Source organism: Canis lupus, chromosome 5, assembly GCF_048164855.1.
Source record: "Canis lupus baileyi chromosome 5, mCanLup2.hap1, whole genome shotgun sequence".
NCBI lineage: Eukaryota > Metazoa > Chordata > Mammalia > Carnivora > Canidae > Canis > Canis lupus.
Genome location: NC_132842.1, coordinates 84070395 through 84096163, shown reverse-complemented (window position 1 = coordinate 84096163; position 25769 = coordinate 84070395). Strand labels below are relative to the sequence as shown.

Genomic DNA, 25769 nt, shown 5'->3' with positions numbered 1-25769 from the left:
CTATTTCCACAGAGCTGCTTTCTTAAGCTCTTATTTAGAGATTATATAGTTCTTTTATATACTAGACACTGTTCTACATAGTTTTACAAGTGTTTACTTAATCCTCCACCCACAAGATAGTCCTTTGGCCAGTGGCAGAGGTGGGATTTGAACTTAGGCCTCTCGCTTCAGAGCCCACAGTGGGTAGAGACTAGGTGGTCCTGCTGGGATCAGCTGGTTCTGAGCTGTTTCTCCTACTTAGGTGACGATATGTGGATGCTCTCAGGCTATCACTTCTCCCTCGTGAGGACGATTTAGTTAGAAGAGGCTAAGTCCATTGTTTGCCTTCTGTTTAGTTGCTGTGGGGCCTCTCTCTCCTCTCACCATCCCAGCCTGGTATGAGCAGGGGACCCAAGCTCTGCTGAGCAGTTGCCCTTGTCTGACACTTTGACCCCTGAGAGACTGATAAAACACCAGAAAAAATATGATGGGCAGTCACGCATCTCAGCTGTTTCTCCCTGACCGGATGGATACTTGTGCCTTGCTATGGCTTCTGCAATTTTTGCTTCCAACTCCCTGGAGATGTCTTAGATGGTTTGTATCACTTAGAGTTTTGTTTGTAAGTCATGGTACTGACTCTTCAGTAAGAATAAGGAATCTATTGGAAGGATATGGAGGGGCCAGATTTGAAACATGGACACTGACCAAGGCTGTTCTGGAGGGTTAAGAATTCAGAAGCATGAAAATCCTGTTTTGGTAGAAACAGCCCATCAGAATGGATATGCAGCTGCTAAGGCATGCTGTTATGTCATCAGCCTACCCTCCCCATAGCTGCCTTGGGTTTATTCCTAATTGTCCCTTTGTTTCTACTACTCCCTCCAGAAGTCTCAGTTGGGAGGTTGAGGAGCCAAGCACACATCACATAACTGCCCACTGATTGCCAGGAGCTAGGGAGAAGGAAGATTCCCCTCCCCCCTTGGCTGCTAAAGGTAGGGGTTGAGGCAACTAATACCACACCTGATGGGTATTGCCCCAGAATAAGAAGGTTAGATTCTAGATAGCCCCCATACTGCTGGTTCCATTACAGGTTTCCCCACCTTTATATGGGTTCTGCAGATTTCCTAGGGTTCTGCAGATTTCCTATTTCTTTCCAATCAGTAGTCTTTGGTTCTAGCCAGAATCCTGTGTCTGGTACTGAGGGGTCCCTAAGTGAAGTATGTCCTGCTGCTCCCATAAGAACTTTGTTTTTTTGATGCATTCTAGAAGTTTGGGGACCTTGAGGTCTAGACTTCCAGTTTGTTCTTGTCTCATTAGCTTGATGAGAGTGTGTAGGGGAATAAATAATCTGCAAGTCTTTTGCTGGATAGCAGCTTAGTGAGGACTGGCCGTGGAGAACATTTTCCGTGTTCTTGGCTGCAGAGCCAGCTGTTCTCATTGATGTTTCTGTACTGAGCCAAAGTCCCAGTGCTTGGAACCGGGGCCGTGGAATGACTCAGTGTGGCCAGTCCATTCTAATTTGGCACATTCAAGCCTGACTACTTTTCATCAAGGAGTTCATTATTTGGGGCTAGGAGGCAATTTCACGTGAAAATGAATACCTAACTCCTTTGCCCGTTGCTATGACTTGGTTGGGGAGACCTGGCCAGCCCTGGGGGCCCAGAACTCCCTGAAATTGTGTTTAAAATAGAGAACCCATGGTTTTCAGGGGCTCACAGGGGTCCACAGTACTCAGAAAGATTGAATCATCGACTTGTTTCCTGAATTCTGAGCTTCTTAAAAATGACCTTTTAGATAGCAGTGGCGGTTGTGTAACTCTAAATTTACTAAAAACCATTGTGTACTTTGAATGGGTGAGTTGTGTGGCAATTGAATTGTATGTCAAAAAAGCCGTTTAAAATGGACCTTTCGTTAACCAATTTTTAAGCAGGGGACCGCCTGAACAAGGGACCCATCTCTGGTCCTCAGTGAATCTGGGTATTATTGAGCTTGTTTGTATGTACTTGCCCGTTTTTATGTATTACTTTGGCTCTAGCTTCACCCAACTACAATAATTTTGTGGTGCTTCTAAGCGAGTTATTTGGACTCTAACGCTGCACTGAGAACCATGTCTAATTCTATGGTGGGTTAAAAGCCGGAGCTAATTTCATTTATTGCCCCGTAAATTGTGGTGGTTATAGTAGTGGGAGAAGACATGAGCACAACATAAGTTTAGCCAAGTTCCCTTACTTTAATGACCCCCATCGGTATTTTGTACCCGGTTAAGTGATTACGTGGTGAGTGGTAAGTGTTCAGGACTTTTAGGCAGAAGTCCTGAGTAGCGATGCTGGGACTGCAGTTCTGTAATCGAAGCCAAAGCGGAAGAAAGACTGATGGGATACCCACCTGAGGTCCCAGTGACTAGATCAGAAAATAAGGTCTACGCAGAAAGCATTAAGTAAAAAGAATTGGGTCGTACCTTGCGTGTAGCCCTCTGAAGGCAAGTCCGACCGCGTCCTGTTCCTGGTTGGTTCCCGGATGGCTTCCCATCACAGCAGCAGCAAACCTGTGCCCATTTCCACAGCGTGGGGGCGTGTGGATGTTCTTCGGGCTGAGTGGCATCGACACAGGTGAAATACCTGTTCCTTCCCCGTTGCTTCCAACCATCCCTGAGCTCTTGCTAGGTGCCAAGCTGTGGGCGAACTGCTTTGAATAGCTTATTTTTCACTCAACCCTCTTAATGGCATGAGGTTGGATATACCCATTTTGTATAAGAGAAAGCGAAGGCTTAGAAAACGTAGCTGAATTGCCCAGGACTAAGCAGAGAGCAAGCAGGGTAGTAGAATTCTGGGTCTAATTCCACAGCTTTTAACGCCCGCTGCTATGCCCCCTTTCTAGACAGCATCTCTCTCTGTGCTTTCTTGTTTTTTTTTCCCCCCTGTTGCACAGGTGTTTGGGTGCTTTAGCTAGGAAGGGGGATGAGCAGCTGACGGCCGTCATCATGTGCCATGGGTTGTTAGCAAGTCAGTCACCCCAACCTCTAGCTGGGGCAAGCGTTGGGCTGTGGGTCAAATAGAGCCTATAGCACCGAAGCTAAGAATGACTTTTTTTTTTTTTCATTTTTAAATGACCGGGGCGGTGTGGGGGGGGATCAAAAGAACGATACCTTGTGATACCTGAAAATTATATGGAATTCAAATTCCAGTGCCTATAGATAAAGTTTTATTAGAACACAGCCGTGCCCATCTTGGTCATGTATTTATGGCTGCTTTCGTGCTGCAACGGCAAAGGGGAGTAGCCGTGGCTGAGACAGTGTGGCTTGCGGAGCCTAAAATATTTGTCATCTGGCTCCTTGTAGGAAACCTTTGCCAGCCCTTGATGTCCATGCCAGTGTTTGCTTCCCAGATAGGAATGGCCTCCCCAGCCCTTTTGGGGGGTGGGAGGAGCTGGGGCTTAGAGGGCAGAGCTCCGGGCGGCTGCGGGCAAAGCCGGATGGGTCATAGGTGTGCTTACCTGCACTGACCTGTCATGTTCGTTGTGGTCACGCTGTGCTTGTTCTCCAGTGGGTGCTGCTGACCCAGGGTACCATTCGTGTTCCGGACAGCTGTCACTGGATGTCGGGAACCCTGGGTCATAGCTTTCTGCGTGTGACACGAAGGGGTTCAGAGTCTGCCTCCCTGCAATATGCCCCTTTGACCGAAGGATTATTTTGAGCCAAAGGCAATTGAGAGAAAGCAGATCCAAGAAAAACACGCCGCCCCCTCCTCTCTACAATGTTTAGTAACTGGGGACAACCGTTGACTCTTTGGGGCCCAGCGCCAGCCCGGGGGAATCTGTATAACACACCTCAGGAAGCTCCCCTATTTTCCCTTAGTCTTCCCTGTATACCTGCTGCCCCTAAAAGCCTAAGCCCATCTTCCTGTCTCTTTTTTTGCTTCTCTCCCGACGTATTGTCGTTTGTGCAGGTGCTCTATCAAGCCCAGGTTCTCACCACCCCTGTGAATTCCTCATTTGAGTTTCTCCGCTGCACCTGTGCACTGCCTGGGTTAATAACCTTCTGTTTGTCTCTTGTTAGTCTGCCTTTTGCCTGACTAGTTTGCGGGGCCCCAGCTGGAGGACCTGGGGCGGGGGGAGAGGGGAAAAGTCTCTCCCCTGTTGCAAACGCTGCATCAGGTAACCACCTGGCGGGCTGGGAGCAGCAGGTGTAGATGGAGGTCCCGCTTGTCCACCGCAGTATGCCTTGGGGGGGCATGGAAGGTTGGAACCCCCCCCCCCCGACTAGAAGGGAACTGATAGACGCTGGACACGGCCCCACCGGGCTACGCGTTTGGCCTGCTGTTTAATTTAAGCCTCAGTCGTTTGGAGAGGGAACGGCATCATCCTCCTGCAGGCTGACATCGGGTGACCCGCCCGCAGGCCCAGGTCGTGAGTAGCTGCCCAGATGCCAGGTACCGTGCTGTGGATTCAAGGTGCCAAGCCCCTGAGTTCTAGCAAGTTCTGAGGTTGGCATCCACATTCAGACACGTGTGCCTGGAAGCCTGACGCGTTTCCACTTGGTCACACTGGTCTCCCAGTGCTTGCATCTGGAGCAGCCGTGCAGACGTGTTTGCGTCACACGGACGGCCCAGACGCCACCGACCAAGCCGCTCGCTCAGTGATTAGCACCGGAGTTTCCGCTCAGTGCGCGGGCGGCGGTTGCCCTGTGCCAGGCCCCGTGTTCGGTGCTGGGGCGTGAACGCGGCGACAGGCGGTGTCTGGGGGGCCATGGCACAGGCCCTCGGGGCTCTGGGCTGTAGACTGGCTAGTTCGTCCCAAGACAGTGGGCTTGCCAGGGGGCCTGTGGGGATGGGTCGCGGGGCAGGAGGAGGAGCCGACGGCTGGGCTCCAGGAGGGCGGGAGTGGGCAGCGGCCTCGGGCTCAGAAGCAGCAAATACAGGCCGCCGGCAGCTCCCCTTGATTAATACCGGGTTCCTCGGCAAGGGGATTTCCCTTGACTTTGGCTCTCTGACCACTCCTTTGGCTCAGAGTGGACGGGGCCATGGCTCGAGGCTTTGTGCGGTGGTGGAGGGGACTCCCAAAGAGCGCTGACTTCGTTACTAGAAGGGGTAGGTGTTGTCGGGCAAGTGAAAAGCAGGATCCGTTTGTGCCACGAACCCTGGGAGCACAGAGGAGAATGGCCAACGCAGCCCACCCCCAGGGCTCAGGGGAGGGTTCCCTCTAAGCCGAAATCAGAACGGCCACTGATGGGAAGGAGGCATCAAAACATCTGAGGCTCTGGGCGCTGCAGGTGCAAAGGCCCAGAGGCGGGAAGTTTTGGGCTCTTCCCCGTTGGGCCATTTTGCCCAAGGATTTGTGCTTTTAAGGACCAGGGCCCATCCGTCCTTGAGCCTCCCCAGGCCAGCTGAGCGTCCTGGAGAACCTCAGGCCGTGATTTCCTGCTTCCCAGGGGCTCTCCAGGATTAAATACACTCTCGGGCCCTCCTGCATGGAGAGCTGATGGGAAGAAAAATGCCACCGTGGCCGTGAACGCTTTAATTATTCCACGTCGGCTGCGGTGGGGGAGGCCGCCGGTCACGAGCTGCCCGAGCTGATTTGCACCGGCCTGAGTCACACACTGTGGCTTGACGTTTATAGCAGCTGTGATCCACGCATATCGATTATTTAGGAAAAGGAATGAAGCCGAGGCGGCCCGAGCAGCTGCCTTGTTAGGAGTCTGTTCTCGTCGCGGTCGGTCGTGGCGGGCGAGGGGGGCACAGACTTGAAAGGGGGGGAGCGCTCTCTAGCTTAGATCTTGTGCAGGTCTCGGCGGGCAGCAGGCTGCTTTTATTCACCGTCTTTGATTGATCAGCTCCCTTTTATTCATGTGAAAAATGCAGACACCCGGGAGCTCCTTGGAAGGAATTATTGTTCTTCGCCTCTTATGCTCAATTGCTTCTGTATTGTGTCCGTCAGCTAATGAAAGCCGAGCGAACGTCTCTATCCGCTGTGCTGTGCTGAATTAGCACGTCGCCGGCAAACTGTACTAAACTGTACTGCTCGGATTAAGCGGAGTTTGTCCCCCCCCCCATCAGGAGGTTGTTCCTTCCATGCTAATGACCGTGGGAGCCCCGCGGGGAGGAGTTGGGGCTTTTCTCTGTTCAGGGATCACTTGGCCCTTCATTCTTTTTTTTTTTTTTTTTAATAAATTTACTTTTTATTGGTGTTCAATTGGCCCCTCATTCTAGTCCCGGTTCAAATGGAGCGAGCCCGAAGCTAAGAACGAGACCTGCTGTGGCTCCGACTCCAGTGTGGGCAGGGGCCCAGCTCTTGGGGGGCTCATGGTGACCTGCCGTGACTGTCTTTCAGCTCAGGTGGCCCCAGCTGGGGCCAGAGTCTAGGCTGAGGCCTGCTGGGACCCAGATGCTCTCTGACGCCGGTTCCCGAGGGGCGAGAGGACTGAGCTAGCTGGGTGTGTTCGTGCGCTTGGGCTGCCATGACGCCGGGCACCAGGCTGAAGCAGCAGAACATTACTCTCTCGCCTTTCTAGAGGGCAGAAGGCCAAGGTCAGGGGCCTGCACGGTGGGGCCTGAGGGCTGTGACGGAGGGTCTGTCCCAGGCCGCTCCCGGCTGCTCGGGGTTTGCTGGCCATCTGTGGTGTCCTTGGCCTGTGGAAGCCTCATCCCGGATCCCTGCCTCCATCCTCACATGGGGTTGTCCCTGTGTGCATGTCTGTGTCCAAGCTTCCCTTTCTTTCTTTTTTTCTTTTTTAAGATATTATATATTTATTCATGATAGAGAGAGAGAGAGAGAGAGAGAGAGGCAGAGACACAGGCAGAGGGAGAAGCAGGCTCCCTGCAGGGAGCCCGATGTGGGACTCAATCCCGGGACCCCAGGATCAGGTCCTGGGTCAAAGGCAGGTGCTGAACTGCTGAGCCACCCAGGGATCCCCCCAAACTTCCCTTTCTTAGGAGGACATCACTCATATTGGACTAGGACCCTAAGGACCTCCTCCTAAACTCGATTACCTCTGTAAAGACCCTGCCTCCACAGCAGGTCACTTTCTGAGTTTGGACTTCAACACGTACGTACTTTTCTTGGAGACAGGGAGTGATTTAACCTACGAAACCTACCTTGGGACTGGTTCTGTGATGATAAACCTCCTTATTGTCTAAGCCTCGGGGGCTGGGTGATGGCTACCTGCCGTCTACCTGAATTGCCGAGAGAGATCGCAGTAGCACTGCCAGGTCCGCCCTGGGCCGATGCGGGTTCCCCTTCCTGCCGCCACGTCCCGCGAGGAACGGTCTCATTTTCTTGGGGTTGGAGATATTCGTGGGTGGGCCCAGGAGCGGGCGTCCTTCGTGAACATGCCAGCTACACAGCTACAGCGGTCCTGGGGTAGGATGGGCTCCAGGGGGTTTGGAGAAACAAGGCAGGATGGATGTGTGCTGGGAGCACCACCCCTTCTGTCTTGGCGGTTGCCCTGCTGGCCCCAGTTCAGACTGGCTTTTTCCATGATGTCCCCCAGGTGCTCTGTTTACAACCTGATTCTGATACTTGGAGTCACTGTGGTATGATGACGGGATGCTGGTCTACACTACCTGCAGGATTTTGGTTCTTGGTGTCATTTAGGATATGGATCTCAAGGGGGAGGGGAGGCCCAGCCATATCAACACGGTGCCCTTGGGTTGGTGCACGCAAGGATTGGCCAGAGTGCAAGGTGACTGTAAGGCACCTGGTCCTTACCATGGAAGAACCAACGTCTGTGGTCTCCTCGCACAGAAGACTGTGCAGCCTAGTGGCTAATTACGCTGCAGATTCCGACACGGAATCTGGATCTGATTCCAAGCTCTTCCCCTCTTAGCTGTGACAGTGTGGGCAATCACTGTTTTTGTGAATCTGTTTTCTCGTGGAAAATGGAAATAAAAATAGCTTCACCGAGGATGGTGTTGAGGATGACACAGGATCACCTACGTGAGGGGCTCGGTTCTGAGCTTGGTACCAAGCGTCTGAAACGCCCATGTTGCAAGGGGAGGGACAGGCGGTTTAGAGGTCACCAGCCCGGGCTTGAGCCTGGCCCCTGTCCCTGACCTGCTAGTTGTATGGCTGTAAAGTGGAGCTTCATCCTTCCACCCCGTGACAGAGCCGCAGTGTCCTTTCCGCAGGAGTGTTAGCGTGATGTGCGTGACAGGCCTTGCTGAGACGCCTTCTCCTGCAGCAGATGTGAGCACTACTCAGGCGCCAGGCTCTTTCAGGTGGGGAGTATGTCCGTTTGCTGTGGCTCCTCTAACAAACTACCGCAGGCTCAGTGGCTTAGAACTACATGTATTTATTTTCTTACTGTTCTGGACAGCAGAAGCCCCAAATAGTTTTACTGGGCTAACTGCAGCCTGTCCCGAAGGGTTTCTGGAAGCTTCAAGGGGGGAATCCATTTCCTTGCCTTTTTCTAGTGGCCACCATATTCCTTGGCTGTGGCCCCATCCTTCATCCTCAAAACATACCCCCGCCCCCGCCGTCTCTGCTTCTGCCCTTACAGTTGCCTTCTTTCATCCAGAGGAAGGGACTCCTTTGGGACCCCCTGGGTCCTGCATGCTCGTCTTCCCCCCTCTGCAGGGCTCCAACTCAATCACATCTGCAGTCTTTTTTGTTACAGAAGGTAACGTGTTCATAGGTTTTGGGCATGAGGACGTGAGGTTTTGGGGGGCTCTGGGGGGCCGTCATGCAGCCTACCACAGGGTTAGCCTGTAAATGTTAGTGTGCATCAAAGTGCTGCTTTTCTGCTCATTTCTGCTCGTGGCATAGAAACAGTTATTTTCTGTACCTTGGTGTGGGGGGTAGGTAGGAAGTGGGGGGAGGTACACCCTAAAGCAGTGGTTCTCAAAATGTGGCTCCTGGATGCGCAGTGTCAGTATCACTGGGGAACTGGTGAGCGATGCAGACTCGCAGCCCCTGCAGAGACCTCCCATCCAGCGCGCAGGGTTGGGAATCAGCCCTCTGTACTGTGGTGAGCCTGGCCTTGCGATCTTGCTTTTATTTTATTTTATTTTATTTATTTTATTTTATTTTATTTATTTATTTTATTTTATTTATTTTATTTTATTTTATTTTATTTATTTTATATTATTTAATTTTATTTTTTTAATTTTTTAATTAAAAAAATTTTTTTTGTTGCTTTAATTTTAAATTTTGATATTCGTTGTGATTTTCTTTGCATTCATTTTGACCTCTGATAAAAAATGTTGTGGTAAGATACATTATTTGTTGTGACTCCGGAAGCTCTGCATCCGAGGTGAGTGTGTCACTGGCCTCACCCTAGTTCTGGCGCTGGAGAAGGAGTGGTCGTCAAATGTCACGGAGGTCTGGGTCCTCACGGGAGGTCTGGGCCCGGTACTGGAGGCTCTGGGGCGACCGGGGCGATGGGCGGGTGCTCCCCGAGGCAGTGGCATCAGAACCTGGGGCTCAGCGCCAGAGGCAGGGGCGCTTCAGGCGGAGAGCGGCAGGTGCAAACGCTGGGCACTTGGCACGCAGCGTGGAGCGGGGACCCACGGGGCCACTGTGCCGGGAGAGTCCCTTGCCACCGTTGACCAAGCTCCCAGCTCTGGGCGGTGCAGAGCTCCGAGCCCCGGGCTGCGCGAGGGAGCTGGGGGGAGGCCACTGGAACCGTCGGGGCGGCCCGGCGTCTCCGTCGCAGAGGCCGAATAGGCGGCCCGGGGACAGGCCGGGGACAGGCTGGGGACAGGCTGGGGAGCGTGTCTCCCAGAAGGTGCGTTCAGCACAGGCTGCGGAGCTGAGAGCTTTAGCTGCTACCGGGGAGCCCGGGACCACACTCCCCGCTTTTAACCCAAGGTCCGACGCGGCTCTCGGCCCGGAGGAGCCTGCTTCGGGGCCTGCGCTGGCCGCGCGGGGACAGGTCACCGCGGTGATCTGGGTGCGGCTCCTGGCGGGGAAGGCCGCGGGCTGTCTGCGGGGGGCTCCGGGGACAGAGGGCACCGCAAGGCCCCGGGGACCCTTCTGCTTCCTCTCGAAAGGTGGCCCGCGGCCTGACCCCTACACCGCGGCCGGGGCCGTTCCCCGAGGCGAACCGCGCGGACTCCTCCCCGGGTTCGTGTCTGGCTTTGCCTTCCAACCTTGACGGTCACCCGAGTTCGTGCTTGTTCACTTCTGCTCCCGGAGTGACCGGACTAGACGCGACTGTCCTGTGGCTCCTGATGAAGGTTGGGGCGTTTGCAGGTCGGGGCTGCTTTGAGCAACGGGTGCCGCTGCGAGCGGATCGAGCGGATCGGGGCGTGTGGCCCGCGCTCCGGCAAGCGTCTGGCCAGGAGCAGAAGCCCGGCTGCTCGGCGGGTGTCCCAAGGTCTGCGGCACCTCATGCTTCTACCAGTGGCCGCGACGGTGCCTGCCGCTCTACGCCTTTACCAACACTTGGGCTGCCAGCCTTAGATTTGAGCTATTCTCGTGGGTTTGGGATTATTCTCTCTTTCTTTTCTTTCCTTCCTTCCTTCCTTCCTTCCTTCCTTCCTTCCTTCCTTCCTTCCTTCCTTCCTTCCTTCCTTCCTTCCTCCCTCCCTCCCTCCCTCCCTCCCTCCCTCCCTCCCTTCCTTCCTTCCTTTTATTTATTTATTCATGAGAGACACAGAGGCAGACACCCAGGCAGAGGGAGAAGCAGGCTCCCTGCGGGGATCCTGATGCGAGACTCGATCCCAGGACCCCGGGATCATGCCCTGAGCTGAAGGCAGACGCTCAACGCCTGAGCCCCCCAGGCGGCCCTGGGATAGTTATTTCATCGTGGTATCACTTTGCCTTTCCCATTGTAAGTAGCCTCTTCTGTGGAGGGCTTGTCTGAGTCTCTTGTCTGGTTTTAACGGAGTTCTTGGTCTTACTGATTTGAGGGAGTTCTTTCTGCAACGAGAGTAGGAATCCTTTCTTGGCTCCTGGTGATGCAAATTTCTTCCCTTTGTCAAGAGTCACCATTAAGAGAGTGGAAAGACGAGCCATACAGCTGGGTTCAGTTCTTGACTTTGATTGATGTCTCATTGTCAACCTTTTTTCCTTATGGTTAACGCTTTTTGTGTCTCATTTAAGAAATCACTGCCCACCCCAAGTTTATAAAGATAATCTTTGTTATCATCAGGCAGTTTGGTTTTCTTTTTCTTCAAAGATCTATTTATTTATTGATTTGAGAGACACCATGAGCTTGAGAGGGGGGAGAGGCAGAGGGACAAGCAGACTCCCCACTGAGCATGGAGCCTGATGAGGGGCTCAGTCTCACGACCATGACCTGAGCCAAAATCAAGAGTTGGGACACTCAGCCGACTGAGCCACCCCAGTGCCCCAAGCAGTTTTGTTTTAATTTCCCATCGGAATCTATAATCCATCCAATAATCAACTTTTGAGTGTGCTGTGAGGTTGGGGTCAAACTTTTCTTTTCCCATATGGATTTCCGGTGGAGGACCACTGAGCATCTCTGTTGCTCTGCGGTGGTGAGTCACCTGCTGGACCCTTTATTCTTACCCTCAGCCCATTTGTGTATCTTTGGGCCAATATATTCTCTTAATTAATGAGGCTTCAAAATCTGGATAACCTGGGAGAGCAGGTCTTCTCATTTTTTGATGGTCTTCAAGAGCTTTTGGCCTTTCCAATTAAATTTTAGAATCATTTTGTCAGTGTTCATAGAAAAATCTGTTCAAATTTTGATAAGATCACATCTTAGATCGTTGTGGGGAGAATTGAACATTTTACAACATTGACTCCATGAATCCATGGCCTATTGGTACATTTCTGCATGTGTTTACTTTCTCTCCATCTTTTAGAGTTTTCTCTAGGGTGGTCTTGAGTATTTTTTATTAGATTTAGTCCTAGTTTTTTGATATGTTTCAATATTATATTTAAAATTTTTTATTTTCTGTTTTATGTACAGAAATATAATTTATCTTTTGTATATACCTTATATCTAACAACCTTGCTGAACTTATTCTAATAATTTATCTGTAGACTTTTCTTTTTTGGGTCTCCTACGATAGTCATGTCATGTGCAAATAGGGACAATTTTATTTTTTTAATTTCAAACCTCCAATTTCATTTTTTTATAAAGTTTATTTATTCATGAGAGACACACACTGAGAAAGACGGAGACACAGGCAGAGGGAAAAGCAGACTCCCTGCATGGAGCCTGATGTGGGACTCGATCCCAGGACTCCAGGATCATGCCCTGGGCCGAAGGCAGAGGCTCAACCACTGAGCCACCCAGGCGTCCCTCCAATTTCATCTTTTTAAACTTCTAGAATAATCCTGAATAGAGGTGATGATAGTGGTCATTCTTATCTCAGTCCTAATTTTAGGGGGAAGCTTCCAATATTTTACCATTATGGATTATGTTTTTGCATATTTACCATTATTAACTTTCTCTTCTATGGGATTCTTTTTCTTTTTAATTGGATATATTGCCTTTTTATTTATTTGGCTCTTTCTGTCCCTATCCTGGCTGGGCGGAGGCTGGTTAGATTAGGGATTTTTTTTTTGTAGACTTTATTTTCTAGAGCAGTTATGGGTTCACAGAAAAATTGAGAAGAAGGTACAGAAATTTCCCATAGTCCTGGTCCCCCACGTGTACAGCCTCCACCATGATCAATACCCCCATCAGAGCAGTATGTTTGTTACAATCGATGAACGTGTGTTGACATATCATTATGCCCGGAGTTCTTGGTTTCCCTTAGGGTTCATTTACGGTGTTGCACATTCTATGAGCTTGGACAGCTGTATAATGATATTATCCATCATAGTGTCATATGGGGTCTTTTCATTGCCCTAAAAACCCTCTGTGCTCGTCCCATTCATCCCTCTCTCTGGGCTTTTAAATATGTACTCTTTGTCAGCTGAAGAACGTTTTTGTGAAACTTAAAGCGTGACATAGGGACAACTTTCGTAATGTTCTACATTAAAAAGTGTCTATCTGGCAGTTGTCGAGTATAATAATCTAAACGTGCCCATTGGTCAATATGTTAATTATGTTCCGTTTGTCAATATTCTCTGCTTTTCTTTTGTTTAATTTTTCCATTTTTCACTTCTGGGTTTATTTTTCCATATAGTTTATCCATTTTTTTTTTTGGCCTCCTGCTTTGAGGCTTCTAGAATTGATCATTTTGTTATTAGGAAGGATATTTGTGGTTGCTAAAGTTGCTTTTTTTTTTTCCCCCCCTTGGTTTGATCATAACAGAGGTGGGCCAGCTTTCTTTTCAGTTCTCCCTTCTCTCCTGACATCTTTTGGATTGGTTATTATTTTGATATTCATTGTCCTCCTCTATTAATCTGGTGTTCATCTACTCTTTTCCTATACTCTCAGTGGTTACACTAGAGATCCCGACATGCGTTCTTGTCTTATCAAGGCCTGATATACACTAATGCTCCTTTGTTTTCCCGGACAACGCAAGGATCTCAGAACATTCTAATTCCACTTGCCATCTCAATTTCTAAGCTATTTTGGTCATATATTTTATTTCTACATGTACTTTAAACGTTATAGTGCATTGCTGATGTATTAATAGGAACAAATTAATCATGACTATTAATAACTATAAATGTGTGTGACTGTACATTAATATTACATGTTAATACCAATTTATATCTGAGTTAGATTTAGCTACAACTAGCACTTACTTCTCTTTGTTCATTCTTATAGCTCCAAGCTCTCGTCTGGGGTGACTTCTCTTCTCCCTGGAGAAAGTCCCTTTAGTATATTTTTTACTGGATCTACTGGTGATCAGCTTTTCTGGATTTATTTAGTCTGAAGATGTCTTTCTTTCATTTTCATTCTTGGAGGATATTTTCACTGGGTGTAGAATTCTGTGTGACAGTTATTTTCTTTCAGCGCCTGGAGGACATCATCCCAGGAACTTCTGGTTTCCTTAGTTTGTGATGATGGCGGGTGCCCGTCTCTTTTGTGCTTTCGAAGGTAGCCTGTTCTCTCCTCATCCCACCACCAGCTGCTTTTAAGACTTTCTCTGTTACTGGTTTTCAGTATGTTACTGTGCTCTGCCGAGGTGTGGTATTCTCTTTATTTATCCTGTTTAGGGTTCTTTGAGCCTCTTAAATCTTATTTTAGTCATTAGAAAAGTATATCCATGATCTCTTCTGACAGTGCTGCTACCCCGTTTTCTCTTTTCTGCCTTTCTGGGGCGACAGTGTCACTGTCCACAGTGTAACCTTTCCACTGCATCGCTCTGTCTCATTCTTCTTTGTGCTTCGTTCTGACTTTCTTCTGTTTTTCCAGCTTGTGAATTCTTTCTACTTGTGTCTAATATCAGTTGGCTACTTATAGTTTCAATGAGGTGACTTTCTATAGTGTCCTTTTCACTATAATTCTTTACCTTTTCTTGTTTCCTTGACCATCTTAAGCAAACTTCTTATAGTCTGTTTCTGGGGTGAGAGTTATCTGGATTACCTGTGATTGTCGCTCTCTTGCATTTCGATCATGTTGTCTTTGTTGTGTTTGGTTATTTTTTCCTCAAATCTACAGAAAAGCTGCAAGAATAGTACAAAGAACATTTCTCTCACCTGCCATTTGAAACTATGCTCCATCACTCCCAAACATTTTAGAGTGCATTTCCTGCACATCAGGGACACTCTCCTCTGCAGCTACAGTGCAGCCGTCACACTCAAGTAATTAACACTGACCCGTCATTACAGTATAATCCATAGACTCCATTCAAGTTTTATTGGAACAGTTCAAGATCACAGGTTACATCTGGTTGCCTTGCATCTTTAGTTGCTTTTGATCTGGAATACTTCTTAGATTTTTCTTAACAGTTATGACATTGCCACTTTTGAAGATTACAGATCAGTTATTTTTGCAGGATGCTCCTCAGTTTGGGCTTCTCTGATTTCCTCATGATTAGATTCATGAAATAGATCTTTGTTAGGGACATTGCAGAAATGTCCTGCTGACTTTGTCTTACTGCACCCTATTTACTGGTACATGGTTTGGAATTATTCTGTTACTAGTGATGTTAACTTGGGTCACTTGGTTAAGATAGTGTCTTCATTGGGTTTCCCCACTGTGAAATCACTCCCTTTTTACTTTGTGATTAATAAATATTTTATAGGGACAGAGTTTGAGACATTAAGTCTACTGTTCCTCATCAAACTTTCATCTATAGTTTTGGCACTCATTGATGTTTCTTGCCTGATTTATAACTTTGAATGGCTGTCGAATGGCAGCTTTCCAGTTACATTATTTAGAATGCAGTTATTGGTTGGCATCCTGCTACAAGGAAGAGCTTTCTCTCATCTATTTATGCACTTATTTATATACATCTGCATGTATTATGTATTCATCCATCCATCTATCCATATGGATTCATAAGTTTTTATTTAGTGGGTTAAATTCATTATTATTATTCTTACTGCTCAGATTATACTTGATTTGGCCAGTGGGACCCTCTTTAACCTGGCTTCTATGTGGTTTTTGGAATGTCTCCATCCATCTTTGAACATTTCTATATTTTCTAGCTGAACAAGACATTCAAGTCTCTTGTGTTTTCTTCATCTCCGCCTTGGAATCAGCCAGCTCTGGTTCCTTTTAGGGAAAAATGGTATTTAGAATCTATGAGATCATTGCTATGGGGGTGTCATGGCTTCTAGGCACTACCAGGGGACAGAAGTAGGGTATAAAGTAGGGTATATATACTGACATACTATACATATACACACACATCCTGAATTTAGATTTATTTCTTTGTATATATAGTTATATATTAGATAATATAGATATGTGTATACCTGTGGATGTCTGTAGATCTATACCATCTGTGTGAATGCCTTCCTTGCCTTTCTTGGGCTTTAACCCTCTGCTTTCACTCCTTATCTTACAGATACCCTCTCACCTTGCTTGGGTTCTGACTCAGCATTGAGCCCCAGCCCCACCACCTCAGGCATAGATTTTTTATCTATGTTGTCCCCTCTTTTGGATTGAATTAAATTACTCAGGAGGGAAGGAAAGTAGATAACTGGCTATTTTTGATTCGGTGCTAGAAAGTGTACATGAAATTAGAGAAATAAGACCTAGGATTGATGAGATTGAATTTAAGACTCCAAAGAAACATCTGTTTACTTCTACAGGTTCAATTGTGACAGAGTAAAAGGAGAGTGGCCTAGATTTACTGATCAGTGACTTCTCTGGTGAAAGAAAGGCTTACCTTTTCTAAATGAGTCGATTTAGAGATTTAATTAAGCTCCTTTTGAGCCAAGTACTCTTTTTGCTACCTTTAAGGTTGCTAGGATAACTCAGTACCTAGTACCACATCAAGACATGATTATATAGCAAGTGTTCTATGATTCAATTCATGTGAAAGTCCAGAACAGGGACATTTATAGAGAGTGATTCACGGTTGCTTAGGTTGAAGGGGGCTGGGTGTTTAGGGGTTCTAGGTAAAGTGTATGGGTTTCTTCTTGAGGTGATGTGTTCTAACATGCTGATGTTTAGTATGCATATACTAGAATACAATAAATTGCACACTTCAAATGGGTAAGTTGTATGGCATTTGAATTAATAGGCCACTAAATCTTTTGAAAAATTTTGTAAAAATGACATTGATTGAGCCTTGCTTGGAACCTTAAGTCAGCATGGAGACCTCTGTGGACCTAGCACCAGCAGCACAACTTCTCAGTGAAGTAGGGGATAGCCAGCCACGAAGCAGAGAACCAGTAGAACTGCTCATCTTGTGGATCACCTATTCACAGCTGTGTAATCTCGGGCAAAGCACCTGAATTTCCCTTGGTGCACGTTTCCTCAGCTGGGAAGGGGGCATGTTAATATCTTTATTAAGTAAAAATGTCCATGGAGCTCGTGGCATGGAACAGCCTCTGCTGAGTGGTCTTTTGCTATGAGACACGGAGCATCATAAAACAAGTTGCTCTGAGCTCAGGGTCAGGTTTTCCTAAATAGCTCTTCACTTTGCTTCCGCCTGTCTATGATGCCTGGTTGTGGTACCCTGCACCTTTTGGGAACCATGGGGGACAACAGCTGATGAGTTGAGTCTTATCAGTCAGAGAATTGGTTTTTAACTCTTCTGGGAGTAGGAGTCTCAGCGAAGTCAAGGGAGCCCTCTGCGGCAGATCAGTTTAAAGTGTGAAAAGGTACCAGGGGAGATTTTAAAAATATAGTTATGACCGTTGATTTGAAGTAGAGTGAATGTTTCTCTTTTCTAATGTAAAGAGCCCTAAGTGGCCTTTGGAACCTTTTCGGTATAACACAGCATTTAAGGGAGCATTGCCCAAATGACTGGCTTGTGCCAACCCCTCCTCCCAACCCAGGCTTTGTCTTCTACTGATGCAAAGCGCACTTCCATTCTCAGATCCATTTGACATAGTCCCTCCCTTAAAGATTTCCCTGAAGGTGCTGACCCTCACCTATGTTGGAATGGGAAGAGCTTTCATGATCTACGGTTCAGTGTGGTCTGTTTCTGCTTCAATTAATCATTCTCTGCATTTGTCACGTCTGTGCAGATTATGTGTTGTTTCTCCCACTGTTTCCTCGTCCTTTCTCTCTACCCCTTTCCATGGCCCACCTCTACTCCATCAACCCATGGCTAGCATCGTATCAGGTATCAAATAGATGATTAATAAATGATCTTTGTTAGCCCAGATGTAACAAAAGCCCTGGGAGTCAGCGAATATTTTCTTTAATGTGGTTTTCTTTTGACTTTTATCTTTGGATAAGGTGTTTTTAATACCTGAACACATCTCTGGGAGAAATAGGCTTGTATTGTAAATGAATGCAGACTAGATTAGGTATAACGGGAAGGCATGCATCGCACAGAGAGGGGTGTCTGCTGCTCCATCTGATAACTAGCAAGAGATGCACAGACTCAGCACCATCAAATCTGACATGTCTTGGGAAATTGGAAATCTAGGCTTTTAAAAATGTTGGTCACTGACTCTAAAATGTTACCATTGACAGAACAGTATGGGGTGGAGCTAATAGAACCGGAGAGTGCTCAAGAAGAGACCTGTGGGTGTGGGAACTTGATAGATAATAGTGGGGTCACAGTGGGGAAAGGGCAGGTTGGGAAAAGATGGTTTTGGGAAAACTGGTTCACAGTCTCGAGAAAAACAAAACTGGACCCTACCTTATGCTCGGATATTAGAGCAGGCTCCAGATAGACAAGGCCTGCGTGGGAAAGGTAAAGCTATAAAGGAGGCTGACTTTGCTGCCTTAGGGAAGGATCTTTTGAGCAAGACCCTCAGAACAGAGTAAGTCCAAGAAGCCATGGATCTGAGCATATTCAAATGAAATATTTCTCATCAAGGGAAGACACCATGCACGAAGGTATTGGTCAGATGGCTTGTAGGGAGGAGATAGTGGCAAGGTCTAAATGGATATCTGGCAAGGTCAGGGGAATCAACGAGAAAGTCAGAAATGAGAAAAATGGAAAAGCGGATAGAGGCTATGAACAGGAAATTTCCTGAAGAGGAAGCCTCAGTGTTAATAGGCTTTCCAAGGAGGGCTCCACTTCCCAATGATTAAGGCAGAACAAAAGGATGAACTGTGACTTTATAGCCGTTAGGTTGCCCAGCTTGCCCAGCTTCCTCAGTTTTGCCGATCGGTAAACCATGAGAAAGGGGGATGCGCGGGCAGCCCTGGGAGGGCGTGAACCGGCACAGCCATCCCGGAGTGGCACTTGGCACCCTTTAATGAATTCAAATTTGCATATATTTTTGGATAATTCCACTTCAGGGTATGCAGCCAGGGCAATTCTCGCACAGATCGACCCTCCCAGTTGATGCCACTTCTCCTGGTGTAATTACCAGTAGCGGTTCATTGATGGTATCCGCACTTGGGTGACGTGTTGAGGAGTGGCCGTTAGGTGGCATCATTACTGTGCTGTGCACAGTCCCGAGGCTCGGAGGCCCCGGAGTCGCCTGAGCCCGGAGAGGGGAGTGAGATGGAGACTGGGACACAGAGCCCGGGAGGGCGGGGAGCTGGGGTGGGCTGGGTGCCGGCTGGGTGCTGGCTGGGTGCCGGCTGGGTGCATGGGGACGGGAGGAAAGGAGGCCCTGGTTTTCCAAACAGACATCCGCAGGTTGAGTTACTGTATAAAGGTTTGCCTTGGGGTTTAAAAAATTTTTATTATTTTATTAAAAATTATTTATTTGACAGAGAGCGAGTGAGCACAGGCACGGGGAGCAGCAGAGGGAGAGGGAGAAGCAGACTCTCGGCTGGGCACCCGGGGCGCCCGATGTGGGGCTCCATCCCGGGACCCCAGGATGATGACCTGAGCTGAAGGCAGACACTTAACTGACTGAGCCACGCAGGTGCCCTGGGTTGTTTTTTTTTTTTTTTAAACAAATTTTTTAAAGCAGTTTTAGTTTCATGACAAAATGAAGAGGAAGGGGCAGAGATTTCCCATAGGCCCCTCGTGCACAGCCTCCCCCATAATCTGTCCCCCGCCAGAGTGGGACATGGGTTTCGGCTGATAAACTGCAGGGACACGTGATGACCCGAAGGCCATGGCTGGCGCCGCCTCCCTCTCTCTGTTGTGACCCTGGGTTCACACAGATGTATGATGACACGTATCCATCCTGATAGCATCACACGGAGAATTTTCACTGCCCTAGAAATTCTTGATGTTGGTCTGTCCATCCGTCCTCCCCACAAGCCACCCGGGCTTCTGCGGTGGCTGCACAGTACCTGGGGCGGGGGGGGAGGTGTGCGTTATGACTGCGGCGCTGCCGAGACGTGGGAAGCGGACCCGTTGCCCATCTCGCGTGGGGTTTCTGCGGCTCTCGGGAGGTCTGGTCTTCTCCCCGATGGCCTCAGAGCCCCGTCGTCCGAGGGGAGGGCCGCTGACGCCCTGCAAAGGGAGACAGAACGTAAAGACTGCTAACTCTGGGAAACGAACTAGGGGTGGTAGAAGGGGAGGAGGGCGGGGGGTGGGAGTGACTGGGTGAGGGCACTGGGGGTTATTCTGTATGTTAGTAAATTGAACACCAATCAAAAATAAATTAAAAAAAAAAAAAAGCCGTGGCTTGGAGGAGAGGCCCTGTCGCCAGGAGGGGCTGCTGGCTTGTTGGAGCCGCCCTAGGGCGTGGACGCGAAGTGGGCCTCCCGGAACTCCGCAGTGGTGGGCTTCGGGGGCCTCGCCCGCACCCCGACATCAGGGAGCCGCACCCGCGCCGAGCTGCCGTGGAAGCGGCTTCTGTCTGAGAGCCTTAGGGCCCGAGACCGGTGCGACTTTACTCTCTGTATCTTGAACACTCAGGAGGCAAATGGCTTTCCAGCCCTGTCACCCTTGGGGGCTTCTCCTGGTGGACGTGGTGCCGCCTGTCAGCCCTGCAGCCAGATCCCCGACATGCAAACCCGGGGTGGGGGGCGGCCTCTGTCTCTCTCTCAAGGTAGCACCTTTGTGTTCAGCGGGTGGGACGTTGAAATACAGACCCTGCGCCCCTGCAGCAGCGGTTTCAGTCCTGTGGACGGTTCTTCTCCTTCCCGCCCCTCCTTCGGGGAAGCCGCCCCTTTGCGGTGGAGCAGGTTGGAGGCTCTGTGCCACGGGAGGTCCCGGGTGGTGACGATGCGGCGCCCAGGGCATCTCCGGTCGCCGGGTGCATCTGCCATCCCTTGATCTTCGGGCTCACGGCTGGCATTCCCCTACCGCCGTCTGGCACTTCCTGGGCTGTGGGCACGAAGAGGTTACAGCAGCCCGGAGCCTGCTGGGCTGAGTTAGCACTTCCCTCCGCATCCAGAATATCTCCCAAGTACCGTCCCTTTTGCATCACGGCAAGGGGTGGCGGCGTGGGCGGCGTGGCCAGGGCGCCCCCGCAGTAGGTGGGCGCAGGGCTCGTTAGCCGGGTCTCCATCGCTCCCCGGCGCTGCAAGGAGGGGGCGCGGGGGGGGGGGCACCGCGGGTGGAGGATGAGCCAGGGACACCTCGGCCCCGAGCTGCGGAGTCCCCCGCCCGCACCCTGCGGCCGCTGGCTCCCGGGCTCCAGGAGGGCGGCCGGCGGGGCCCCGGCGTGGGGAGCGGGGGGCCCGTGAGGCCCGGAGCAGCCCGCCCCCGCCCCCGCCCTGGAAGGACTGGAAGGAGCCGCTGCAGCTGCCGGGGCTGCGGGGCCTGAGCTCTCCAGCCGCGGCCGGACCCTGTCCCTCCAGGTGGCGCCGAGGGCCGCGTCCCGCACCACGACAGGGCAGGACTCCTGCGGGGGAAACTTCCACCTGCCCCAGCGTCTAACTCTCGCAGCGGCGCAGCACCTGCCCAAGCTCGCGGGGCCGTTTGTCGCCGGGCTGGGGTCCGAGCCACACTGCGAGGCGTGAGCGGCGCGGAGCCACCGCCTGGCCACCCGGGAGCGGGACCTTGCCCCGCGGGGACACGGAGCCTCAGAGCCGGCCCGGCCACTGCCGTCCTGCGTGCTGACGCTGCCATGAGCACGGCCGGCGCCCCCGGGAGAGCTGGGGAGCCCCCTCCGGCGCCCCGCAGCCCGGCCCCAGGCGCCGTCACCTTCTCGCACGCCTTCGGCCAGCAGTGCCAGCTGATGGAGGCAGGTAGGAGGCGCGGGGACGCGGGCTCCAGGCCTGGTGAGGTGGCCTGGCCCCCGGGCTCTCGTCTCCCCTCTGTGGCTCCCGGGGGTGAGGTGGCCGGTGGCAGGAGCGGCTGACGCGGGTGGCCAGGTCCTCCGCGCAGGTGGCCTGTCCTCCAGCCCCCGGGGCCGCTGCGGGCACCTCCTGCCCTTTGCTCCTGCCTCGCGGCTCCCGCGTGGCTGCAGCCCCGCTCTCTGCGCAGGTGGCTGCGGGCTGCAGACAGGGCTAGGGAGGGCGGCCGGCGGGCCCGGGTCCGGGCCGTGACAGGTGCTCGGGATTCCCGGTGGCCTCTCGTCGGCCCGGTTCCCTGCTCCCTGAGGCCGTTCCTGCCGGGGAAGGGTTCGTGCGTGTTCAGGCGTTGATCGTGCAGTTTGGCCGTGAGTCCGGCGGGGTGACGAGCACTGCAGCAGGAGTCTGGGGGCCGCTGTCGGTGTTGATGCTTTCGCTAGGTGCTTGCACGACTTGGGCAACGGCGGGCCCCTTCCCCTGGGCTGTCCGTCTTTGGCTGCGAAACAAGAACCGGGCTCCTGGCGGCCTGATCCACCCAGACCTCCCGTCCGGGTCTCTGGGGTCCCTGCGCACGGGAGGAAGCACACGAGCTGGTTTCTAAGGATGGGGCGCGTCTGCACGGGGTGGCGCTGGTGCAGCGGCAGAGGAGGGCCCTGGGGCTACACTGCCGGGCCTCCGGCCTCACCCGCGGCAAGCTGGGCGACCTCAGGCAGGTGACCCCGTCTCTGTTTCTTCATCTGTGAAATGGGGACACTGCGTGTACTTCAGAGTGTCGCTGCAAAGTTTAGATTAGTGCATGGAAAGCCTTGAACTGCCGGCGCCGTGAGTGGCAAGTGTTCATTAATGTTTCTAGAGGATGTGGGGAAAGCTGGGCACACGTCCCTCCAGGGCCGGTCGGGGCCCCTCTGCGCAGCTGCCTTGGGTCCTAGGGGCCCGAAGCATTGGACACTCTCCACGTGCAGTTTGGCTCTGGTTTGTCCAGAAGGTTGGGAATCTCCCACCTCACGCATCCGTGGATTGTTTGGTCTGCGGGGGCTTCGGTGCCTCTACTTCCACCCGAGAAGGAAGGCTTGGGAGCCTGTGTGGGCCGAGGTCACACACTGTCCTGCTTCTCTGAAGTTACTGTGAGACAGCAGATTGGATTTCTAAAGGGCCGGGTGCTGTCCCCTGTGGCTTTATTCTCTAAGCTCTTGGAGGCACCTGGGCCTAGATCAGGCTGTGAAATCCCCGTCTGTCTCTCTCTCTCTTTTTAAAAAAACCCTTTATGTCAAGGGAGCAATGCAACATGGAACAATAATGACCAGCAGTCTCAAGGGAGAACGATCTCCCTAAAGAAACATGCAAAGGAGACCCCAAAAAAGCTAAGTCAGAAGAGCTCGCTCAATTAAGAGGTGGGAGAGGGCGAGAGAAAATGTGGATCCTCTCCAGCCGGCCACGTGGAGTTGAGTCCGCATCACCAATGATACGCTTGTGAGCAATGACCCTGCGGCTCCAGGGGCTGACTCCCGGGTCCATCGCGCCCGTTCCCCAGGAAGATGCAGCCCCCGGCCACCCTGCGCACTGAGCACCTGCTGGGTGCTTTCCCTGCATGGTTTCCGGAGCCACAGAAGCTGAAGAGTAAGTCAAAAGGAGATGATCTTCCTCAAGGAGAAGAGCTGCGTGGTGCCTGTAAAGCATATCGAGGAAGGAGAATTCTATAGGATGTGACTTTTTTAATGATTCCCTTTTGGGACAGTCCTCCTGTCCGTCTTACATAAATTATCTTAATTTTCAAAAATCCTAAGCCATTTCTACAGGCAAGGGAAACACTCAAGTTGCCCACGTTCATCCCATTAGGAAGTAGTCAAAGGGGGGGGGGGCTTTTCAGACCCCAAGCCTGTGCCTTTCGCCGCTAAAGCACGCGGCCCCCAGTGATGACCTGGCTTAATCTTTTGTGTCTGAAAGTATCCCATGTCTTAGGAGAAGTTGGTTCTTTAGAGATGGAGCAGCCAAGGATGCTTGGTTAGGGGAGGGAGGACATAAAAGGGCCCCATAAGGGGGTAGCGAGGGTGAAATTGGGCATGGGTGGCCCAGTGAGAACCCTTGACCCAGTTAGCGGTAGTAGGATTGGGAAGGTCTGGTGGGGCCATGGAAAGAGTATGGAGTTCTTTCTCGTTTAGTCCCAATTCAGCTTTTCTGAGCCGGCTGTTTGCCGGCTATGTGAACCCGATGAACCCCCAAACCCTAGACCAGGAGTTGGCAAACCGTGGCGCCCACTACTTGCCTTTGTAAATCAAGTTTTCTTGGTACACGCCCACATCTGTTCACGTACATTTTATCTGTAGCTGCTTTCGAGGGCCCGAAGTTGAGTAGTTGTTACTAAGGTAAGGCAAAGCTGAACATACTTGCTACCTTGCCCTCCGCAGAGAAGAGAGTCCTGATCCCTGCCCTGGACCGAGCCGCGGAGCCGGAACGGAGGTAGCTGGAACCTGTGTGGGCCGGCGTGGAAGGCCGCACTCCAGCCATCTTCCCTGCTGGGACCTTTGCCACTACGCGGTGCCTCGGTTGTCTTCTCCCTCCCCCAACACCCCCCCCCCCACCCCCGTGCACAGCAGGCAGTGCCCTGGGCAGGAAGCATTCAGGGTGGGTCTGAAAGCTCTAGCAAGAGCAATTCCCACCACGCTCCCAGATCTGTAGCACCTGTGCTGGGTGAGCTCGTACCTGCCTCCTCTTTAGGGCCACCCTGCAGGCAGACAGTGCCCTTTCCTATTTATTTATTTATTTATTTGTTTGTTTGTTTGTTTATTTATTTATATTTTATTTTATTTATTTAATTTAAATTTTTGCCTTTCCTATTTAATGGGTGAGTTTAGATGTTGGCAGCCTTGGGACTTAAACCCCGGTCAGCCTGACCCCAAAACCTGTGCTCAAATCGGGCAATCCTGCAGCTTCTGCAAAGGGGTTTATTTTATTTTATTTTATTATTTTATTTTATTTTATTTTATTTTATTTTATTTTATTTTATTTTATTTTATTTTATTTTATATTTTATTTTTTTTTATTTTATTTTATATTTTATTTTATTTTATTTTATTTTATTTTATTTTATTTATTTTATTTTTTTCGCAAAGGGGTTTAAGAAAACGTGTCTTGTCTTTCTCAGTGGACTTTCTCAAGTTGCACTCTGGCTCTCTTGTCGGCTTTGATGGTGTCGCCCACCCTCATCCCCCTCCGGGGTCCTCCACCAGCTTCGGGAAGCCTAGCCCTCGAGGTTAGTTCCCTTCTGTTTCCTAATCTGCAGCCCAGATTGCACCCCTTTCCCTCGGGGCCCTGCTGTCGCCTGGAGGCTGCTGCTTTTTATTCCTCCCGCCTGACACGGTTCGGGTGGGAGCGTGGGCCGCCCTCCCAGGGAGGCTGCTGGGGACCTCACTAGTCTGCTGTGCTGGCCTCTCGCTGTCTCTGGCACCCGGCCGAGGATGGGGGGAGGAATCCCAAGGAGGGGCAGTACAGACTCAGGCTGGCATCCTCGTAGTCCCGGGGTAGCCCCGTAGCTCCTCTCGCCCATCTCCTCCTGGGCCCCCGGAGCGTTGGATGGGGGACAGCCTCTGGTCCCCCTGGTGTTTGGCTGGGTCCCTGCTGCAGGCTCTTACTGACCCCTGGGCCCGACCGTCTGCAGGCCCGGGCTCCTGCGGGCTCCGTCGCTTGTACCAGGCTCTCACTCGCTGAGCTGCCCCGTGTCGTTCTGGGTCCACGTCCCCCCATGTGATTTGGGTGGCAGGCGTTCCCGCAGGGCTGTCTTCCTTGACCACAATGACCGAAGTCACTCAGTCCGACATATCCCATGGTGTTGCATAGACTCGGGCACAGCTCCAGGGGGAGGGTGGAGGAGGGGAGAGAGCAGGAAGGCGGACGGGCCTGCACGCCTAGACTGCTGCTCTCTTGCGTCACTCCTGGGGTGCCGCTCGGAAGCCACCCGCAAGCTCCCCGTCTGCACCGTTGATTAAGGATCAGCTCCAGCTCTGTGCCGAGTAGAAACACACAAGTAGGCAAGCCGTGTCTGTCTGTCTGTCTGTCTCATAAGTCAGGGTCTGGTCATCTTTTGACTTTATTACCTCATTGCTTCCCTTCCGAAGGCTGCCAGAGGAACCCCCTTTCCTGCCTTTTGAACAATATAGGGATTTATCTGGATGTGCAGTCGGTATGTGTCTGGAAGCCACTTGCCGTATTTATAACCAGGAGAGGAGAGAACTAGGAGTCCTGCCATCTGCTGTGAGCCGAGCAC

At 51.1% G+C, this 25769-nt stretch overlaps 1 protein-coding gene across 3 annotated transcripts in view; it reads left to right on the top strand.

Moving 5' to 3' along the window:
• The first annotated feature begins 20699 nt into the window (after positions 1–20699).
• KAZN (kazrin, periplakin interacting protein) overlaps positions 20700–25769 on the top strand; it is a 1010923-nt gene continuing 1005853 nt past the window's right edge. Inside the window, exon 1 of one of the 3 annotated variants that reach the window (XM_072828267.1) lies at positions 20700–21463. In XM_072828267.1, coding sequence (XP_072684368.1) covers positions 21343–21463 — 121 coding nt within the window. In that variant the 5' untranslated portion in view covers positions 20700–21342. The remainder of the gene's footprint in view (positions 21464–25769) is intronic. The other 2 variants (XM_072828268.1, XM_072828276.1) reach the window with 2 other exon arrangements.